This window comes from Eulemur rufifrons, chromosome 14, assembly GCF_041146395.1.
Source record: "Eulemur rufifrons isolate Redbay chromosome 14, OSU_ERuf_1, whole genome shotgun sequence".
Taxonomy (NCBI): Eukaryota; Metazoa; Chordata; class Mammalia; order Primates; family Lemuridae; genus Eulemur; species Eulemur rufifrons.
In genome coordinates this window covers 11018073-11035112 of record NC_090996.1, presented here as the reverse complement: position 1 = coordinate 11035112, position 17040 = coordinate 11018073, and the positions used below count along the sequence as shown (strand labels likewise).

Genomic DNA, 17040 nt, shown 5'->3' with positions numbered 1-17040 from the left:
CCCAGGATGTTGTCCCTCTACCCTCTTCGAGCTGGGTGAGTGCACGTGTAGGCGTATGTGCCTCCCACTTCTCCACCAGCGTCTGCTGCCTTTGAGGAGCTTTCCTGAGTGTTGAATCAACCCTCCACATCCCCATACTCAGAGTGATTCTGTCTTCCTTGTATCTGAAATTTCTTAAAAGTTCCTTGAACTCCTCCGAGCTTCCTGAGTGACTTTTTTTGGCTGGTGTTTTCAACAAAAGAAGGGCTACTCTGTTGATCCCTACCTCAAAAACTGAGCCTGGAGAGCAGGAGGGAAGGGAAAACTATAACAAGATGATCAAGTGAAGTGAGATTTTGTATTAATAAAACAAAAATTGAATTGATAACATTAAAAAGAAAAAGGGATGTCATGTCCTCTCATAAAAGGGTGACTCAGTAAACTTTTCTTAAATATGTGTTTAGGGGAAAGGGTTTGGGGGTATTTAATGGTGAAAGCTTCCCCAAGACTGAGCTGCTAAGACTGGAAGCCTGAGCTTGGTGAGTCTGTGCCTCTGGGGAAGGCATAGGCAAGTTAGCCAATCCACATATTGGCTTCTAGCCTTTCCCTAGAGCCAGAGGTCTCCCAAGTGCACCCCCAGGGTCCCCCCCATTCACAGCCTGAGGAGCACTCAGCCTCCACACTAGGATGGGGCCATGGAGAAGCTACAACAGTGATCCAAGCCCTCCACTGGCTTCATCGCCACCTTTCATCTCCACCCTTCATCTCCAAGACACCACGTAGCAATGGCTTCCCACTTTTCTCTCTAAAGAACATATATGTGGAAAAGCTCTTACAATTAAGCAATGCAACTTCAAAAACAAGTACAGGGAGCTGTGGATGTCTGCTTGGAGAGGGGATGCCATGGACATGGCTAGAATCAAGTGGGCTCTATCGTGACTGTTAATAGTGTTCACAGAAGGTGGACCTCATGTGGTGCACCATGGCATACACAGAGGTATCAGAGTTTGTCCCTTGTCCTCCAGAGGCACACACCTGAGCAGAGGAGCTAAGAGGTATACACCTGAAAAACTAACAGTTAACTCCTGGGCTTAAGTGATCCTCCTGCCTCAGCCTCCCAGCTGGGACTACAGGCATGACCACCACGCCTGGCTAATTTTTCTATTTTTTGAAGAGATGAGATCTTCTTTTTTTCTTGAGACAGAGTCTTGGTCTGTCACCCTGGCTAGAGTGCAGTGGCATTATCATAGCTCACTGTAACCTCCAACTCCTGGGCTCAAGCGATCCTCCTGCCTCAGCCTCCCCAGTAGCTGGGACTATAGGTATGGGCTACAATGACCAGCTAATTTTTCTATTTTTAGTAGAGACGGGGTCTCGCTCTTGCTCAGGTTGGTCTTGAACTCCTGAGCTCAAGTGATCCTTCCACCCCAGCCTCCCAGAGTGCTAGGATTACAGGCATAAGCCACGCCAATTTTTTGGAGTTTCTTACTACATTTCTCTCCAAAAGGTCTCTTGGTAGTTTCTTATAGGGATATGATGACAGCCTAGTTCCAAGTCTTCTTACTTCTCCTTCTTCCCTCTCCAAGTACTAACCAGGCCCGACCCTGCTTAGCTTCCGAGATCAGATGAGATCGGGCACGTTCAGGGTGGTGTGGCCGTAGACTTACTTCTCCTTCTTGAAAAAAAAATGTAGAAACTATAACTGCTAGTGAAACTAGGCATAGAAAAAAAACTACAAACTCCAACTTATATATTTGTGGCCCAAACCACCCCAATCCAGCAGAACCGGTACGGGGAAGCCACAACTGGGGGACTAGCTTTGTGGACACAGTGGGGTAGATCAGAGAATATACATTGTCCTAGTGGTGGCAAATTCCAAATCATTAGCAAGTATTAACCCTCAGAAGCCTGAGAGGGACCCACCCTGAGTGGGAATGGCTCCCAATAGGATAGAGAACAAACATGTTGGGACTTGTGTGTTGGAAAGGTGTAGAAGGTATGGAAAGTGCATGGAGGCCTCTGGGGACAGAGATTTAAGAATAGGCATGACTATTTTAGTAATTTTAGCTTAAAGTTAGAATAGGGTAGTAGTCCATGACTCAACTCCCCCATCTTCTCACCTACATTCCTATAGATAATCAGAAAAGGATGGACATTCACACCAATGAAAGCTAGAATTGTTGGTGGATTTATTGCCACAGTGTGGGAGGAATTTTTGCTACAGGGCCTATAGCATTGGTCAAATAAAAAAAAAAAGTAAATGAAAATAAAATCCACAAAGATTAGGAATCAGTCTTAGTTAATTTTGGTGAGTTGAGCACCCTCTGATCACATTTCATGGGAAGATAAATTGGCATAAACTTTCTGGGAAGCATTTTAACCATATGCATTAGTATGCTTCAAAATATTTATACCTGTTGACCCAGGAGTTGAGTTTCTAGAAATTTATTCTAAGGAAATAACCAGGGATGAGGTCAAGTATTTATATACAAGAATGCTTGTTCAAGGTTATTTTTAACAGTAAAATAAAACAATGTATTCTAGATTATTTCTCCTAAATTGGAATGATTTAAGACAGTATACTATATTCATAGGACAGAATATTATGTAGACATTAAAAATTTAATTTTTCCTGTGCTAGCTGGAAGAAGTAAAATATATAAATAAAGAGGGCTGGAGAAAGGCTGCATCTGAAAACATGACTAAATATTTGGACTGATTCTTCTGCCCCAAACAACAGAAATGATAAAATGCATTATGAAATTTAAAAGTATCAAAAAGAGAATAAAATTGTAATGGGTGATTAGATAGCATCGAAGTGAAGAACAATACCCAGAGAAACCATTCTAGGGAGTTTTGATTTTTGTAAGCTATGCCTAGAGCTCACCCAAGGAAGGGTATCTAATAGGAGAGCTTTCCTGCCTCAGTGAAGGATTGCAAAGGCCACATTATTAGTATAAGAGTGAGAGATAAGTAATGTGTCCTATAACCCTACCCCAGGGTCCAGCAAGGAAACTGGTCTTAGTGCTGAGCCAACAATTGCAAAGCCATCATTGAGAAGTTGTAACCACAAATCACCCCTCATACACCTGCAGCCCAAATTTATATTACTAGCATGGTTCAAATATCTTCAGACTATAGTTTACAGTGGCCTTGGGCTGGTGATGCTGGTAATTATGTGGAAGAAAAAAAATATAAATCCTCTCTAGAGAAATTCACTTTATCCTGGAACTCAGAGAAGTTCCACAAAAAATTCACCAAGGAAAATAAGATTATAGTCAAAAGTAAGCACACAAGGAAACAAGGCACCATGGTATATATAAGGAAGGTATGTTTGAGGAATGCCAATTTATTGAATGCCCCCCAAACTCATACATCAATAAGAGATAAGCAGCTTAATTGAAACACAAGGAAAAGCCAGTTCACAGAAAAAGAGAAGTAGTTATTATAATAAATGTAGGAATAATGATCGACATCACTCACAATGAGGAAAATATGAATAAAAAATGAGGTAACATTTGTTTCCCCTATTGACTGGCAGAGATTAAATTCGGAGCTGATGAGATGATGGGAAATGAATGCTCTGGGGCACCGTATGTGGGAATGGCCCCAGCAAAAACAGTGGGAATGGCAGACAGCGGAAAGAGATCTGAGGGGACCTCAGGTCTCCGAATTACCAGACTCAACTATATTTACTATGTTTAAAGAAAGGCTTAAAAAATACCTGCAGGGAATAGAATATATTTTTTAAAAAAAGATCAATCTAGAATAGTTGAAAAAGAACCAAATAGAAACTCGAGAAATGAAAAACATGTATTAATTAAAACAAAAACAAAATTTGGATTTTGTAACATAGGAGAACCAGCTGAAAAGCGGGTTCTGCTTCTCCCCTGGGCCCAGCCATCTGGAAGTGAGACAGACGATGTCAGACTGGAAGGAGGCCATTCTGCAGACATGAAGATTATTCACATTCTAAGTCAATCCAAACCAGAGTTCAGACTAATTTATCAATCCAGTTTTATCTCTAACCCCTTCATTCTAAACCCCGATCCTGAACCATCATTTTCAATTTTGCCTCTGCCCTACGCCTCGCACAAGGCACGGTAGCGTGGAATAGTCTCGTGTTGACCCTCTGGACTCTAAAGCCGCTTGAGGGCGGCGCCGTGTCTGGTCGTGTGTCCAGCGATACACCGAGTCCTTTCCACAGAGAGAAAGCAGGTGCAAACGCAGAGGGGCAAAGGAGCCCGGCGACAGAGCGCCTCGAGGGGGCAGTCAGCCCCGAAGGAGTAGCCCCTCGTGGTCCCGCCGCGCCGGCTTGGGAACCGCCAGCTGGAACGAGCGACCATCGAGACGCGCCTCCGAGCGTCCTAGAGAGGAAACGGAAGCGGTCCTTTCCTCTCGCACCTGTCTGACAGCGTCCGAAGGTCACTTCCGGTCCGCGGAGGGCACGGGTGAGCGCGGCGGGGGTGAGGGGCCACGAGTGAGAGGCGGGTCAGGGCCGCAGCCGGCGGTGGGCGGGCGCGGGGCTGGGCTGTGGTGCCGCTGCGGGCCTAGGCGGCGGTGGCGGCGGGGCTGCGCGAGAGCTAGTCTCCTACCTAGACGCAGCTGCGTGCGGCGCGTCTCCCCGCCACTGCCTCTCGCGGTACCCAGGCCCTGCCGGTCGGCACTGGAGGGGCCGCGCCGCGGCAGGCTCAGGTAGGAGCGAGACTGATTCCGCCCGGCCGGGCCTGGCTTAACGCAGGGGTGGCCGCGGACCCGAGGAGATGTTGAACCAAAGCGTAACTCTGAAAAGTGAAAGTAATCGTTTTAGAACAAGTCTTAGGACACTCATTTGAAGAGTAGCAACGGGGCACCTTCTATTTGTTAAGTGTCAGAGATGAAAGATGAATCTGGACCTTTCTTGCCTTTAGGGCATCAGGTAGACGGAGACACGTTGGTAAACGTGCGCTATAGTGCGATAAGTACACTAGTGGAGCAAACAAGTGCAATGGCTAGAAAGTCATGGAGTAGAAATCCCAATTGATGCCGTAGAGAAAATGAATAGACTGAAAATGTAAAATCGGTTTAAGGGAGAGGATAAGTACACAAACATCCAGTATAATATTTAGCGGGACCTCGGGGCGTGCCTCCTGCGTGTTGCTCGTTCTCTGCTCCAGTCAGGGCGATCTTTCCCCTTTCTGATGAGCAGAGCCCCTTCCCCACTGCTTTGGACTTTCAGGTCTGTCTCCCCAGCTTGGGTCCTCCCCACTGGCCCCCATGGTGGTAAATAGGACTCAGCCTCCAGTCTCCTACAGGCCTGTTCTTTCTCTTGAATTCTTGGGTTGACAATAATCTCTCTTTGGACTTCCCATGTTTCTTATCTATACCATGTGGGAGGCAGTCATCATCATCTAACCTCTTTTTTTTTTTTTTTCCGTCTGAAAAGTAGGGAGAGTAGTATTCACCACACGGAATTGTTTTAAATATTAAATGAAGTATGTGTTCACATGCTTTCTAAATAGTAAAGCCTATACAAGGTAGAACTCTTTTGGTCATTTATAATATATTTGTTGCTCCATTGTCTTCTTTAGGTGGAGCACACCATCACATGTAAGCCACCAGCAAGTTTGTTGGCTTTACCTTCAAAGTATGTCTTGATTTTATCTGCTGCTTTGCCACCACCCAGTCTAAGCCCCTGTCATCTCCTTTTTGAGCTGCCGTAAGTGCCATTCTTCTTTCCTCTTTAATCTATTGTCTTTTGACCCAGGCAGAGTGACTTTTGTAAAACATGTAGCTCAAACTGAAAACTGAGAATAAAGCTCATATTTCTTACTGTGGCCCAGGGCCTGGGTAATCTGGTTTCTGCCTGCCTCTGCCACCTCTTTGTATGCAGCTCTGCCCTTTCACTCGTTGAATTGAGGAGTTTGGCTTGTTCTTGGACATGCAGAGTAATTTCTAGCCTCAAGGCTTTTGCCTGGAATGCTCTTTGAATGACTGGCTGGCTCATTCTTATCCTTTGGGTCTCAGCGCAGTATCATGTCTTCAGAAAAGCCTTCTCCAAGTCAATTGTCCCCAGTTAACAGAGCACCCTACTTATTTCTTTTTATCCCCACTTGCAATTTTTTTATTGGCTTACATTTGATTTTTTTCTGCCTTCACTAGTATATGAGTTTCAAGAGGGCAAGCTCCTTGTCTGTCTTGTTCTCTACTGTATTTCTAGTTTCTGCATGCCTAACATATATATATGTATGTGTATGTTTGTGTGTTGAATATATGTTTCCTTTAGTATTGGAGGAGTGGATCCTGGTTACTAACCCATTTTATATTATTCCCTGATGGTAGTGTTATTGTCCCAGTCAGATCCTAAACTGTTTGTGAGTATAAGGTAAATCTTATACATTTTCTATTTACTCACTGCACCTAATAGGTATTTAGTAGATACTGAATTGAATTGACATAACTTTCAGGGTCTGTGTTCAGTCTTTTGAAAATGCGTCAGAGAAAGTAATTACCATGTTCTCCAGCAGCATATTCATTGATGTAGAGATGACTGAGATAGACTGACCTTTCATGTGTCTCATGTTCTCAAAAGGGTTCTCAGAAGACTGTCATTCTCAGTCTTCTGGGAGGGAGCGCGAAGATGCTTAAAGAGCGTCCAGGAATGGCGGAAGAGCCTCAGCAGCAAATAGGTGTTCCTGTGGTGAAACTGGAGAAAGAGTTGCCATGGGGAAGGACAAGGGAAGACTCCAGTCCTGAGACTTTTCGTCTGAGATTTCGGCAGTTCCGCTACCAGGAGGCAGCTGGACCCCAGGAAGCCCTTAGGGAGCTCCAAGAGCTCTGTCGTCGGTGGCTGAGGCCTGAGCTGCACACCAAGGAGCAGATCCTGGAGCTGCTGGTGCTGGAGCAGTTCCTGACCATCCTGCCCCGGGAGTTCTATGCGTGGATTCGGGAGCACAGCCTGGAGAGTGGCAAGGCCCTGGTGGCCATGGTGGAGGACTTGACAGAAAGAGCGCTGGAGGCCAAGGCGGTGGGTGAGAAGGGGGATTCAGGTCTTGTGCTGTTGGAGTGGGAAGGAAGTTTTAAAGAGTTGAAAGATTTTGTTACACAATGGGAATGGATGAGGTGTAGAACCTTCCTCCTCTGCTCCCAGACTCCCTGAGGTACTTTCTGGAAAGCAGTGGAGTTTTTAGCAAGAAAAGCCCTTCCCAGGGAAGATGCTGGCATGCAGAAGGGCCTGAAGCCTCCGCGTGGCCATTAGGACAGAGGTCTGGCCATCTGTGAGCATCAGGCACAAAGAAGGCAGTTGTAACTGTTTTCAAGGTCCCTCAGGGACCCAGCCCCACTTTGGGCAGAGATGCCTATGGGAATGCAGGGAATCCCTCTTGGTGAATGTTCTTAAGAATATCCTGAGAAGAATTGTCCACAGTAGTGTTGTGTCTGTGTCTGAGATGTTGGCCCAGAGGGCTCCCATAGTGATTTAGTGGTGTTCTGATGACACCAAGTGACTGCACCACAAATGCTTCCTTGGGACTCTGGCCATATTTCTGTCACTCTGGTACAGTCAGCTGATGGATGGCTAGGAAAGGAAACAGGACTGATGTTACGGTGTTGCTCACAAGTCCCAGTCATTCCATAGTTCAGCCTCCCTTCCACATTGTCGTTACCTTTGACTTCCTGTCTTCCTGGAGAACCCTAAGAGAATTTTTTTTTCTCCTCCCAGCTCAGGAGCTTAAAAGTGGACCAGGAAGAGCCTTGTTTTTGTGAGTGTGTCTCAGTGTGAGAGTCCTCCTGACTTTCCTTGCTCTTTTTAGAGCAACTGTTTCTCACTAGTTAATTTACTGCAGAGTCTAGGCTTTGCATGTTTTATTCTTAGCTTTTGTGTTGGGAAATTTTTTTTTCTAGTAGTGAATGTATTGTGCTAAGCTTTTAGCAGGACAGTATTTGGGCTTTTTGTGATGTTATTCATGGTGACATTTGACTGATATCAGGCAGGCAGAAGGGACCCTTGTCAAATGGCACGGACAGAGAAAAGTTGCTCAGAGCCTGATAAAGGGAGTTTGGCTTCCTTTTCACTTCCTTACTGATGTGCTGGGGAAGAGCTCAGCTGGCTTTTCCTTCCCTCCTATGAAGCTAGAATGGTTGTTTTTTTCTTGGTTCTCTTTTTAGGTTTTAATTCAACTCCCTTCATAACAGCCTTGCCCAGGCCTAATTCTAATTGGTGTTGGGAACTGTTCTTAGGTTCCATGCCACGTGCAGGGAGAGCAGGAGGAGACAGCACTTTGCAGAGGTGCCTGGGAGCCAGGTGTCCACCTGGGGCCGGTAGAGGTCAAGCCTGAGTGGGGGATACCCCATGGGGAAGGAGTTCAAGGCCTAGACCAAGGCACTGAGGAGCGGCTCAGTCAGGACCCTGGAGACGGGACGCAGGACTTCCAGGAGCAGGGTAAGATGCAAATAGCATGTAAGGGCACAGAAAACTGCTTTGCAGGCTACCCCATCCCCTTGTCCTTCAGAAACCCAGTGATGGTTAAATAAAGTTTCCTGCAAGCTGTAATTCTGAATTTTCTTGGCTACTTCCTTGACTTTGACAGGAACCTCTACCTGGACTCTGGTTTCTGGAGGGGATACCTGGGATCATGTTCTCCAATTGTTTTTCTCTTCTCCTTTCCCTCAGATCCCTTCTAGAAACCATTAGGAAATACTCAGCTGACAGATGGGAATAGTTTTTTAAGTGGGCATATAAATCATATCCCTCAAATAATGTGACTTTATTTTGTTACTGAATCTCAAAGGGGCTTATTCCCAGAGTGTGACTAAGGAGCAGGGCTGGGATGGTGGTCCCAGCTGAGACCAGGGCCGGGGACACCCCTGTGTGTGGAAAAGTCTGATACCAAAGTGATTCTATCTGGAGTCTCCTGGTTCCTCAGGTTGTGTACATCGGGTGGAGGACACCTTTGAACAAGCTAACTACGTAACAGCGCTGATTCTTTCATGCTTTTTGTCCCTGCTCAGCTCTGCCGATTCTTCAGGCGGGTCCTGGCCTCCCCCCGGTGAATACCAGAGACCAAGAGGTGGCAGCTGGGTTCTTTACAGCTGGATCCCAGGTGAGCTGTGACTCTGCCCTTCCAGAGATCATGATGTTGCTGTGATTGAGATTCACCTTCCCCAAGGTTTCTCCACACAGCAACATGCCTCCCGCCCCCAGAGTTGCATCATTCTCTTTTCTAGTCCTGCTGGATGTGATGGTATCGTTTTCTTTGTTGTACCAGTATCTCCAGGTGTTCATTTGCATTGAGCCTTATCCCTGGACCTTAAGCCAAGATTGACTTTTTGGTGTCACTTTTATAATTGTGAAGAAGATGACATTATTGATAGAAACCCCACAGGGCTACCTATGCTGTGATGGTCAGCCCTAAGATAAAGATCCCTTTGTGTGGATGCCCTTTATGGACACTTCTATTGCTGCTGTCCCTCTGGACACCGTGCCCACCCCCCCGCCCCCCGACCCCAGCAGCAGGAATGTGGCTGAGCCAGGGTTGGGGCTCCCAGAAGTGCTGAGCAGGGTGGTCTCTCTGGCCCACACAGGCCACACCAGGAGTTTGGGCCTTGTTAATATTCATCCCTCTCAAATGGGGGTAACTGAAGCATACATGGGGCACTCTCTCTTCCACAGGGCTGAGTGTTACCAGGGAGGTGGGGATGTTTCCAATGGGGAACTTTTCTGAAGGGGGTGAGTCTTAAAGAGTTCCTTGAAGAAAAACAGGTGTCATTTGGCAGAAAAAAAGTGAGTCAAATCTGACTTAGCTGAAGCCATATATAGGCAAGATTTGATGCCAACACCATTTCTCATTCCTCTTTTCCAAGGATGTGGTTTGGGGGTGATGATAGATGACATCAGTGTGTTTTAATTTGGGCAGACCCTGCCTTCTGCCATAATAGTTGTTCATGACATAGTCAATGAGAAAATGAGAATGCATTTGTTTTAACATGGCATTGTTCTTAAGACAGGACTTGCCTAAATGTGAACTTGCCTCTTAGGGAAAATTGGTTCTAGATAAGATAGCAGCTCCCAGGCTCTGTCAAGCTTGAGGCGTGAGTGGAGGTGACTGCAGAGTGGAAGTGGGGTGCTGCGGTTGTTAGGGGCAAGCTGAGGCACCACAGCCGAGGCTCAAATAAGTCAATTGCTCTCATTAAACTGCTGGGAGATAGGTGGTTCTGCTCCCAAGGCATCAGGGTCCGGGGTCCCTCTGTTGTCTTGCTCTGCTCTTCCCATGTGTCGTCCCTTGTGTTCGCTCCTGTTTTCAGACTGCTCCTCCTTAGGATTCTTTCTTTAGCCATAGCAATCTCCTTTTGTTTCAGGGGTTGGGACCATTTAAAGATATGGCCTTGGTCTTCCCTGAGGAGGAGTGGAGGCACGTGACCCCAGCCCAGATAGACTGCTTTGGGGAATACGTGGAACCACAGGACTGTGGTGTCTCAGCAGGTAAGACTCTGTCTCTAACCCACAGGTAAGAAACTGAGGAGTTCTGAAAGCTCAGGTCCTGGTTTCTGCCCTAGCCCCAGTATGACTGGCAAAGGATTTCATGGCAGACAAGTGAACAGGTCCAGAGGAAAGGTGGTTGGGTGCATTCCTGTGTGGAGAGAGGAGCCAGATGACGGCAGGAAAACACAAGGCCGTTAGTCTGGCTGCAGTGAGACAGGTTGCTCATTAGGATCCCCAGATACTTAGTCTGTGACCATTACTAAGGGTACCAGGAGCTTGAGAGTGAGAGAAAAACAGCAAAAGATGGAGTGTCTGATCTTGTTCATTTGGCAAATATTTATGAGTGCTCCCTGCATGCAGGCCTCATCTTAGTCGCCTCGTGTTCCGGCAGGAAGTGGGCTCGACTGAAATACATGAAATTGTGGGAGCACACAGTGCATGGAGGAGGGCATGAGGATGCACAGCGGGAGCTTAGCCATGGGAAAGGTTGGTGCAGGCGGAGTCACAGAGGAAGCAGGGTCTCACTGGCCTCAGGTGGCCAGGTTTGACCTGGAGTCAGAGCCTTTGGGGATGTGGCCGGCCATCACCAGTGGCAGCAACTCATAGGAGGTCCAGGATGAAGGCCCACGGGGCAGCCAGCAGAGGGCGCCATGGGGCTTGGGGCCTGCCAGGGTGCAGTGTGGGTGGAAAGAGAACAGTGGGGAGAGGAGAACAGTATGGTTGGGAATGGCCCTCTCCTTGTTCCCCTCTGAGTCTCTTATCGTTTGTTTCATAACTTCTTATGAGTTGTGCACTGACCACTCCTCTGTAATGACCCTACTTGGCCTTTCCTCATTTTGAAAGTTGTTGAGAGATGAGCAAGAGTATCATTGTGCTTCCTCCAGTACATTAGGGACTCCGTCCTGGTTTTACCATTTGCTAACCTTAGGCATCTTACTTCACCTTTTCAGGTCTAGTTTTCCTCAGTTGTGACATGGGGCCGCTCATAGAACATGGCCTTATGGTGCTGTGAGGATGAAAAGAGATAATATATCTACTTGTGTCGCAACCATGATGGTGTCAGATTGTTTTATGAGTTGTGGAAATACTACTAAGTGATTGTTTTATGAATTAGCATTTGTTTATTTATTTACCCATGAATATGTATTTGGCATTTACTGTGTGGCCAGTGCTCTGCTGTCACTATGAAGAGTTAAAAGCAAAGGAGCTTACCTCTAGGGTCTCGCAGTTCAGGTGAAGAGGCCAAGTGCATGTAATGGTGGCGATGATGGAGTGGTGTATGGGTTGGGGGCAAGACCTGGGTACAGGGCAAGATCTGGGTACAGGGCAACGTTATCACAGCATGACAGTGATGTGAGTGGCCCAAAGATGCCAGCATGTTTTACATAGAGAAGAGATGTGCCATGCTGCAATGGCAAAGGATGTGGAAACCTTCAGGGATAACTGCACAGATCAGGGGCTCGTGTGACATGTCCCAGACAGAGATGCCAGGCTCCCAGCACCATGATCCTCCTCAGGGTGGTACTTCTGCCAGCGATGCTACTGTGTGGGGTAAAGATTCTGCCCTCCCCTTCTCAGAGTGTTTTCACACCCTCCTGGCCATTTCTGACTCTTCTAGAGACTCTGGTTCTGTGCTTGTCTCTCACCAGCTCAGTATTTCAGAACAACCCAAGCACATGCCTACGCCTTTGTGCTGAGGCTGGGTGAACATTTCCCAAGTGTTCTGTCTGCTAGCTGTCCCAGCCTTTGGGTCTTCCTGAGGTTCATTCTCATGTCATCCAGCTTGTACATTGATAGCTGTGTGGGGCTGGGCCTGAGCTGCTTCATCAGTAAAGAGGACAGACATATGGGAGAAAGGGGTGGGGAGGTTCTTAGATCCCTCCCAGTTCTTGGTCTGTTCTATTTAGAGAATGATTAACTGCAAACCTCATGGTCTGCGTTGTAATTGCAGTAATGGTAATGAGGAGGGTGGAGACATAGAACTGGGATGGAGTAGGAATTTGGAAGATGATTTAGAATCACAGAGGCAAAGAATACCATGTACACAAACCTGGATGTAGGAATCTGTTGGCTGGTTCCCAAGATGGTGAGGGCTCTAGGGTGAAAGATGAGTGTTCAGAAGAGTAAGAAAGAGACTGGGGTAAATAGAGTGAGGCCAGCCATGAGGACCATGGGTGCTTTGTTTTAAAATTTTTCAGCACACACTAATGTAATGGAAGCTTTACTTGAGGAAAATTGAATTGACTGCAGGGTAGAGTTAGCCTGGAGGGTTGAAGTAACATGCAACAAGGGTAAGAGCAGGAACCAGGGTGATGGCTGTGAAGAAAGGGGTTTACTGAAATCTAAGGATTGTCACTGGCCAGAGGAAAGGAAAAAGAAGAGTCAAAGAGGAGTCTAAGATCCTGGTTAGGGGACTGGAAAAATGTTGCTACTGCCAGAAAGGGAGGGAAATGTTTTCCTAAGGGGGAGAGAATGGAGGGCTCCATTTCTTGAGTTTGAGGTCCAAATAGAGGGTCCCTGGAAGTAGCTGGAAATCATGTACCTCGTCTGGGGGCTGACATAATACTACCTACCATTGCATATCAAATCTATTTGTACAGCAGCCTTCATGAGTGTACAATCCATTTTGAAGGTGAAGATTGTAATGCTCAGAGAGGTTAATTGATTTTTCCATGATCACATGGCAGTCGAGTAGCCGATGCAACATTCAAAACCATTCTCTTTTGACTACGGGATCTTTTTCCCACTGTCTGTTTGTGCCTAGATATTTCATTGTATTTATTTTCTATCAGCTTTGTATTTTGACCTTTTATTTTAAAAATTTTCAAATGTGCAGAAAAGCTAAGACTAGTACAGTGAACACACCCCTTTGTCTAGATTCAATAATTAACATTTGCCATATTTATCTATAAAATGTGTATATGTGGTTTTGGAATTGGAGACATCTCGATCTTTCATTCTTAAATACTTCAGCATGTGTCTTCTAATATTGACATCCCAACATAACCCAGTATTATAATTTCACCTAAGAAAATAAACATAATTTCCATATATAATACCTAGCACATAATCACCTTTACCCAGGATCTAGTTAAGTTTCATTCACTGCATTTAGTCTTAATTTTGCTATCGATAACAGCTCCAAACTGGAAACTACCCAAATGAACATCAGTCAAATTAATAAATAGATTGTGACATGTTCTCACAGTGGAATACTATACACCAATGAAAAAGAACAAACTATATTAATAGTTACACATTGACATGGGTGAATCTCAAAAACATAATATTGAGCAGAAGCAGCCAGGAACAACGTATGAATCAATTACAAAAAGTTCAAGAACAGACTAAAGAGTCTGGATAATGTGTCCCCTTTTGGGGCCAGGGGATGGAAGGGGGGCTTCTGAGTGATGGTTATGTTCTGTTTCTTGAACTGGATGCTGTTTACACTGTGGCTTCGTTATGAAAATTCCCTGAGCTCTACTTTTATGTTTTGTACGCTTTTACTTTCATGAAGAGTTTACAAAACAAGAGAGTAAGTCTGAGATGATCTTTGTGTATTTCATATTTTATCGAAGGAGAAGGCACATAATGTCAGTTAGTTTCTTTTTACCTTCTCATGGACTAGCCTGAAAGGACTCTTTCCCCCTTTAAGTGCCACTTGTCATTTTTCTTTTTCTCTTTCTTCTCTTGGCCTCTTTGCTCCCCAGAACTTGTTCTGCTCTTTTTTTCCCTTCCCCTTCCCCTTCCCCTTATTCTTCCAGAAATAACTTTTTTCTTAATTTAGAGAGAGTGGAACAGGGATCAGAATGAGGACAGAAGGGTCAAACTGAGCATTTCAATGGCACCGTGGTCCTTTCAGTCCTGATAAATATGCTCATGTAGGGGCTTATTCATTCTGTCAGCTGATAACAAGCATCTTCCCTGAGTCAGTCCCCTGCCAGGATCCCAGGAGACCCGGTTAAGGATGCTGGTTAGGGGAGGGAGCATGTGGGCAGGGACAGGGGCCTGAGCTCGCTGTGGAGGATCTGGAGGGCTGCACACCACCCTGTGCTGGAGCAGCTTTATAATCATGGGGGGAAGGCGGGACATCTGGAGGAGTGGAAATTAGCATTTCCGACAGGGTCACATGTAAATAAGTGCTGAATAATAATGTGCTTACCGAGTACATCAGTGCTGAAGAGGCCTGGGGTAAGAGAATAATGAGGGCATGTTTCTTAGAGGAAAACATTGAGTTAGATTTTGAAGGAAATAAAAGTCTGGATTAGTAGAAAGCTAAGTGGGAGGGCCCTAAAATTTGGAAGAGTATTCTGTAAAAAGCCATGGAGGTGGAAAGAGGTAAAGGAAGGAGAAAGAACCATGAATGGGACCCCTCAGAAGCAAAGTTCTAACATACAAATGTCCTTTCGTGGCTGCCACAGAGTCAGTCTTTATCTCCTTTCTCCTGTAGGCGTTGGGAGCAAGGAAAAGGAGGCCAAGCCCCAGCAGGAAGAGCTGAAAGGGGCTCTGGCTGCACTGCCGGCTGAGAGGTTTGGGGAAGCTGATCTCCAGGGCCCTGGGCTGGGACGGGCCTGTGAGCAGGAACCGGGTGGCTCTGGGGGCAGCGTGCCCGGGCTTCCTCCTCCCCAGCATGACGCTCTCCCCCTGCATGATGACCTCAAAACCCACAGCTCCTTCTGGAAGCCTTTCCAGTGCCCTGAGTGTGGAAAAGGCTTCAGTCGGAGTTCCAATCTGGTGAGGCACCAGCGAACCCACGAAGAGGAGAAATCCTATGGTTGCATGGAGTGTGGGAAAGGCTTTACCCTGAGAGAGTACCTGATGAAGCACCAGAGAACCCACCTGGGGAAGAGACCCTATGTGTGCAATGAGTGCTGGAAAACCTTCAGCCAGAGACACCACCTGGAGGTGCACCAGCGCAGCCATACCGGGGAGAAGCCCTACAAGTGTGGGGATTGCTGGAAGAGCTTCAGCCGGAGGCAGCACCTGCAGGTGCACCGGAGGACGCACACCGGGGAGAAGCCCTACACCTGCGAGTGTGGCAAGAGCTTCAGCAGGAATGCCAACCTGGCCGTGCACCGGCGTGCCCACACTGGGGAGAAGCCATATGGGTGCCAGGTGTGTGGGAAGCGCTTCAGCAAAGGGGAGCGGCTGGTCCGACACCAGAGAATCCACACAGGAGAGAAGCCCTACCACTGCCCTGCCTGTGGGCGAAGCTTCAACCAGAGGTCCATCCTCAACCGGCATCAGAAGACCCAACACCGCCAGGAGCCCCCAGTGCAGTGAAGGCACCATGTGGCAGGCAGTCTTGTTGGAGGGGTGTCATTTATCTTACTCACTGAAGGGCCTTGGGGGTGTGGGGTGATGGCCTGCAGGAAGGCCCTTTGATACAGTACCCTTCCACCTGTTCTCAAATGTAGGAAAAAGATAAGGCCTAGTTTACTTAGAGCTTCCGGAGAGCGTAGCGGTGTCCATCTCTTACCCAAGTGGTGCTAACAGTTTTTCTTGCCAGCTTTTAGGGAAACGATCTCCTGAGCTTTAGTTCAGGCTGAGGTTTCTCTCCTTCAGTGGGGTGTTCATATTTACCTGCTGAGCAAAGCTAGCAGTAAAGGCAAAACTTTGTCACATGTTGGCAGCTGGTGCCTCATTTTTCTGAGGGTTCTTTCCTGCCTGCACGATCATTAGCTCAGCCTCTCCCTCTCTCCCACCCATTCTCTCTTTTCCATTTGGCAAATATTTATTGAACACCTACTATGCTGCTGGCACTGGGAATACAGTGGAGTAGGAGACCAACAACACCTAGTTCTTACAGAGCTTGTGCTGTGAGGTGGGGATGCACACCAACTGTCGATAACCCAAAGTATTCTCAAGTGCACCCGTGCTAAGTGCCGAGAGAGTGTCTTGTCTGCCCACTCTGCCCTGCCTGCTCCTGCACTGGACCTTCCCACCCCAGTGGGATCTTCTCTCAGGCAGCCTTGTTTATTTTACCTTATTTGTAGCCTCTTTTGTGTCTGGCCGTAATGTTCTACCCTCATCTTTAAAATTTCCCCATTTGTTACTCCTTGCACTGTAACAACTGTCAACACATAAACTATTAGGAAATTAATATTTTGGTATTGATCATTGAATAAATATGAGAGTATTTAAAGAAACATTCAGTTCTGTAAAAAGATCTAATTAAATAAGTTTGAAAGATGAACTAGTATTAATGCCCTATATTCGATGGCACTTTACAGTATACAAAATGCTTTGCTCTTTCTCATTTGATCCATTCCACGAGTATTTATTGAGGCCCTGTAACACGCCAGGAACTCTTGTGGGTGTTTGAGATATATTTGTGAATAAAATGGGGGGACAAATCCCTGACCTCATAGAGCTTACATTTTAGTGAATGTACTTTATCTTCAGAACCTGTGGATACTCTCGGGAATCCTCTGCGCCTGGGATCTGAGTCTGTATTCTGGGTCCTATCAGCATCTTGCCCTGAAAGCATTTGCCACCTACCTCTGGTTACTGAATGGTCTCTGTTCTCTAGACTCTTGTCATCCAAGACACTGGGGGTCCTGGACGCCAACTGGGGATGATGAGGTGGTAGTGACCCGTTT

The 17040-nt window shown here is 46.6% G+C and overlaps 1 protein-coding gene across 2 annotated transcripts; it reads left to right on the top strand.

The window, feature by feature from the left end:
* The first annotated feature begins 4640 nt into the window (after window positions 1-4640).
* ZSCAN25 (zinc finger and SCAN domain containing 25) lies at window positions 4641-16734 on the top strand. 2 transcript variants are annotated; one of them, XM_069486487.1, is made up of 7 exons: window positions 4641-4674; window positions 5550-5677; window positions 6551-6985; window positions 8197-8398; window positions 8968-9059; window positions 10315-10438; window positions 14889-16734. In XM_069486487.1, exons 3-7 carry the CDS (start codon window positions 6599-6601, stop codon window positions 15719-15721), a joined length of 1638 nt encoding a protein of 545 aa, XP_069342588.1. In that variant the 5' UTR covers window positions 4641-4674; window positions 5550-5677; window positions 6551-6598; the 3' UTR covers window positions 15722-16734. The 2 variants fall into 2 exon arrangements, with proteins under 2 accessions (XP_069342588.1, XP_069342589.1); XM_069486488.1 differs by lacking the exon at window positions 5550-5677 and having other exon boundaries at window positions 4662-4674.
* The last annotated feature ends 306 nt before the right edge of the window (window positions 16735-17040 follow it).

Bases quoted from the DNA above. Each gene is read 5' to 3' on its own strand.
- ZSCAN25 (XM_069486487.1), top strand. From the start codon at position 6,599: ATGCTTAAAGAGCGTCCAGGAATGGCGGAAGAGCCTCAGCAGCAAATA. The intron at 8,399-8,967 runs GTAAGATGCAAA...GTCCCTGCTCAG, and splicing joins GCAGGACTTCCAGGAGCAGG to CTCTGCCGATTCTTCAGGCG. The intron at 9,060-10,314 runs GTGAGCTGTGAC...CTTTTGTTTCAG, and splicing joins TCTTTACAGCTGGATCCCAG to GGGTTGGGACCATTTAAAGA.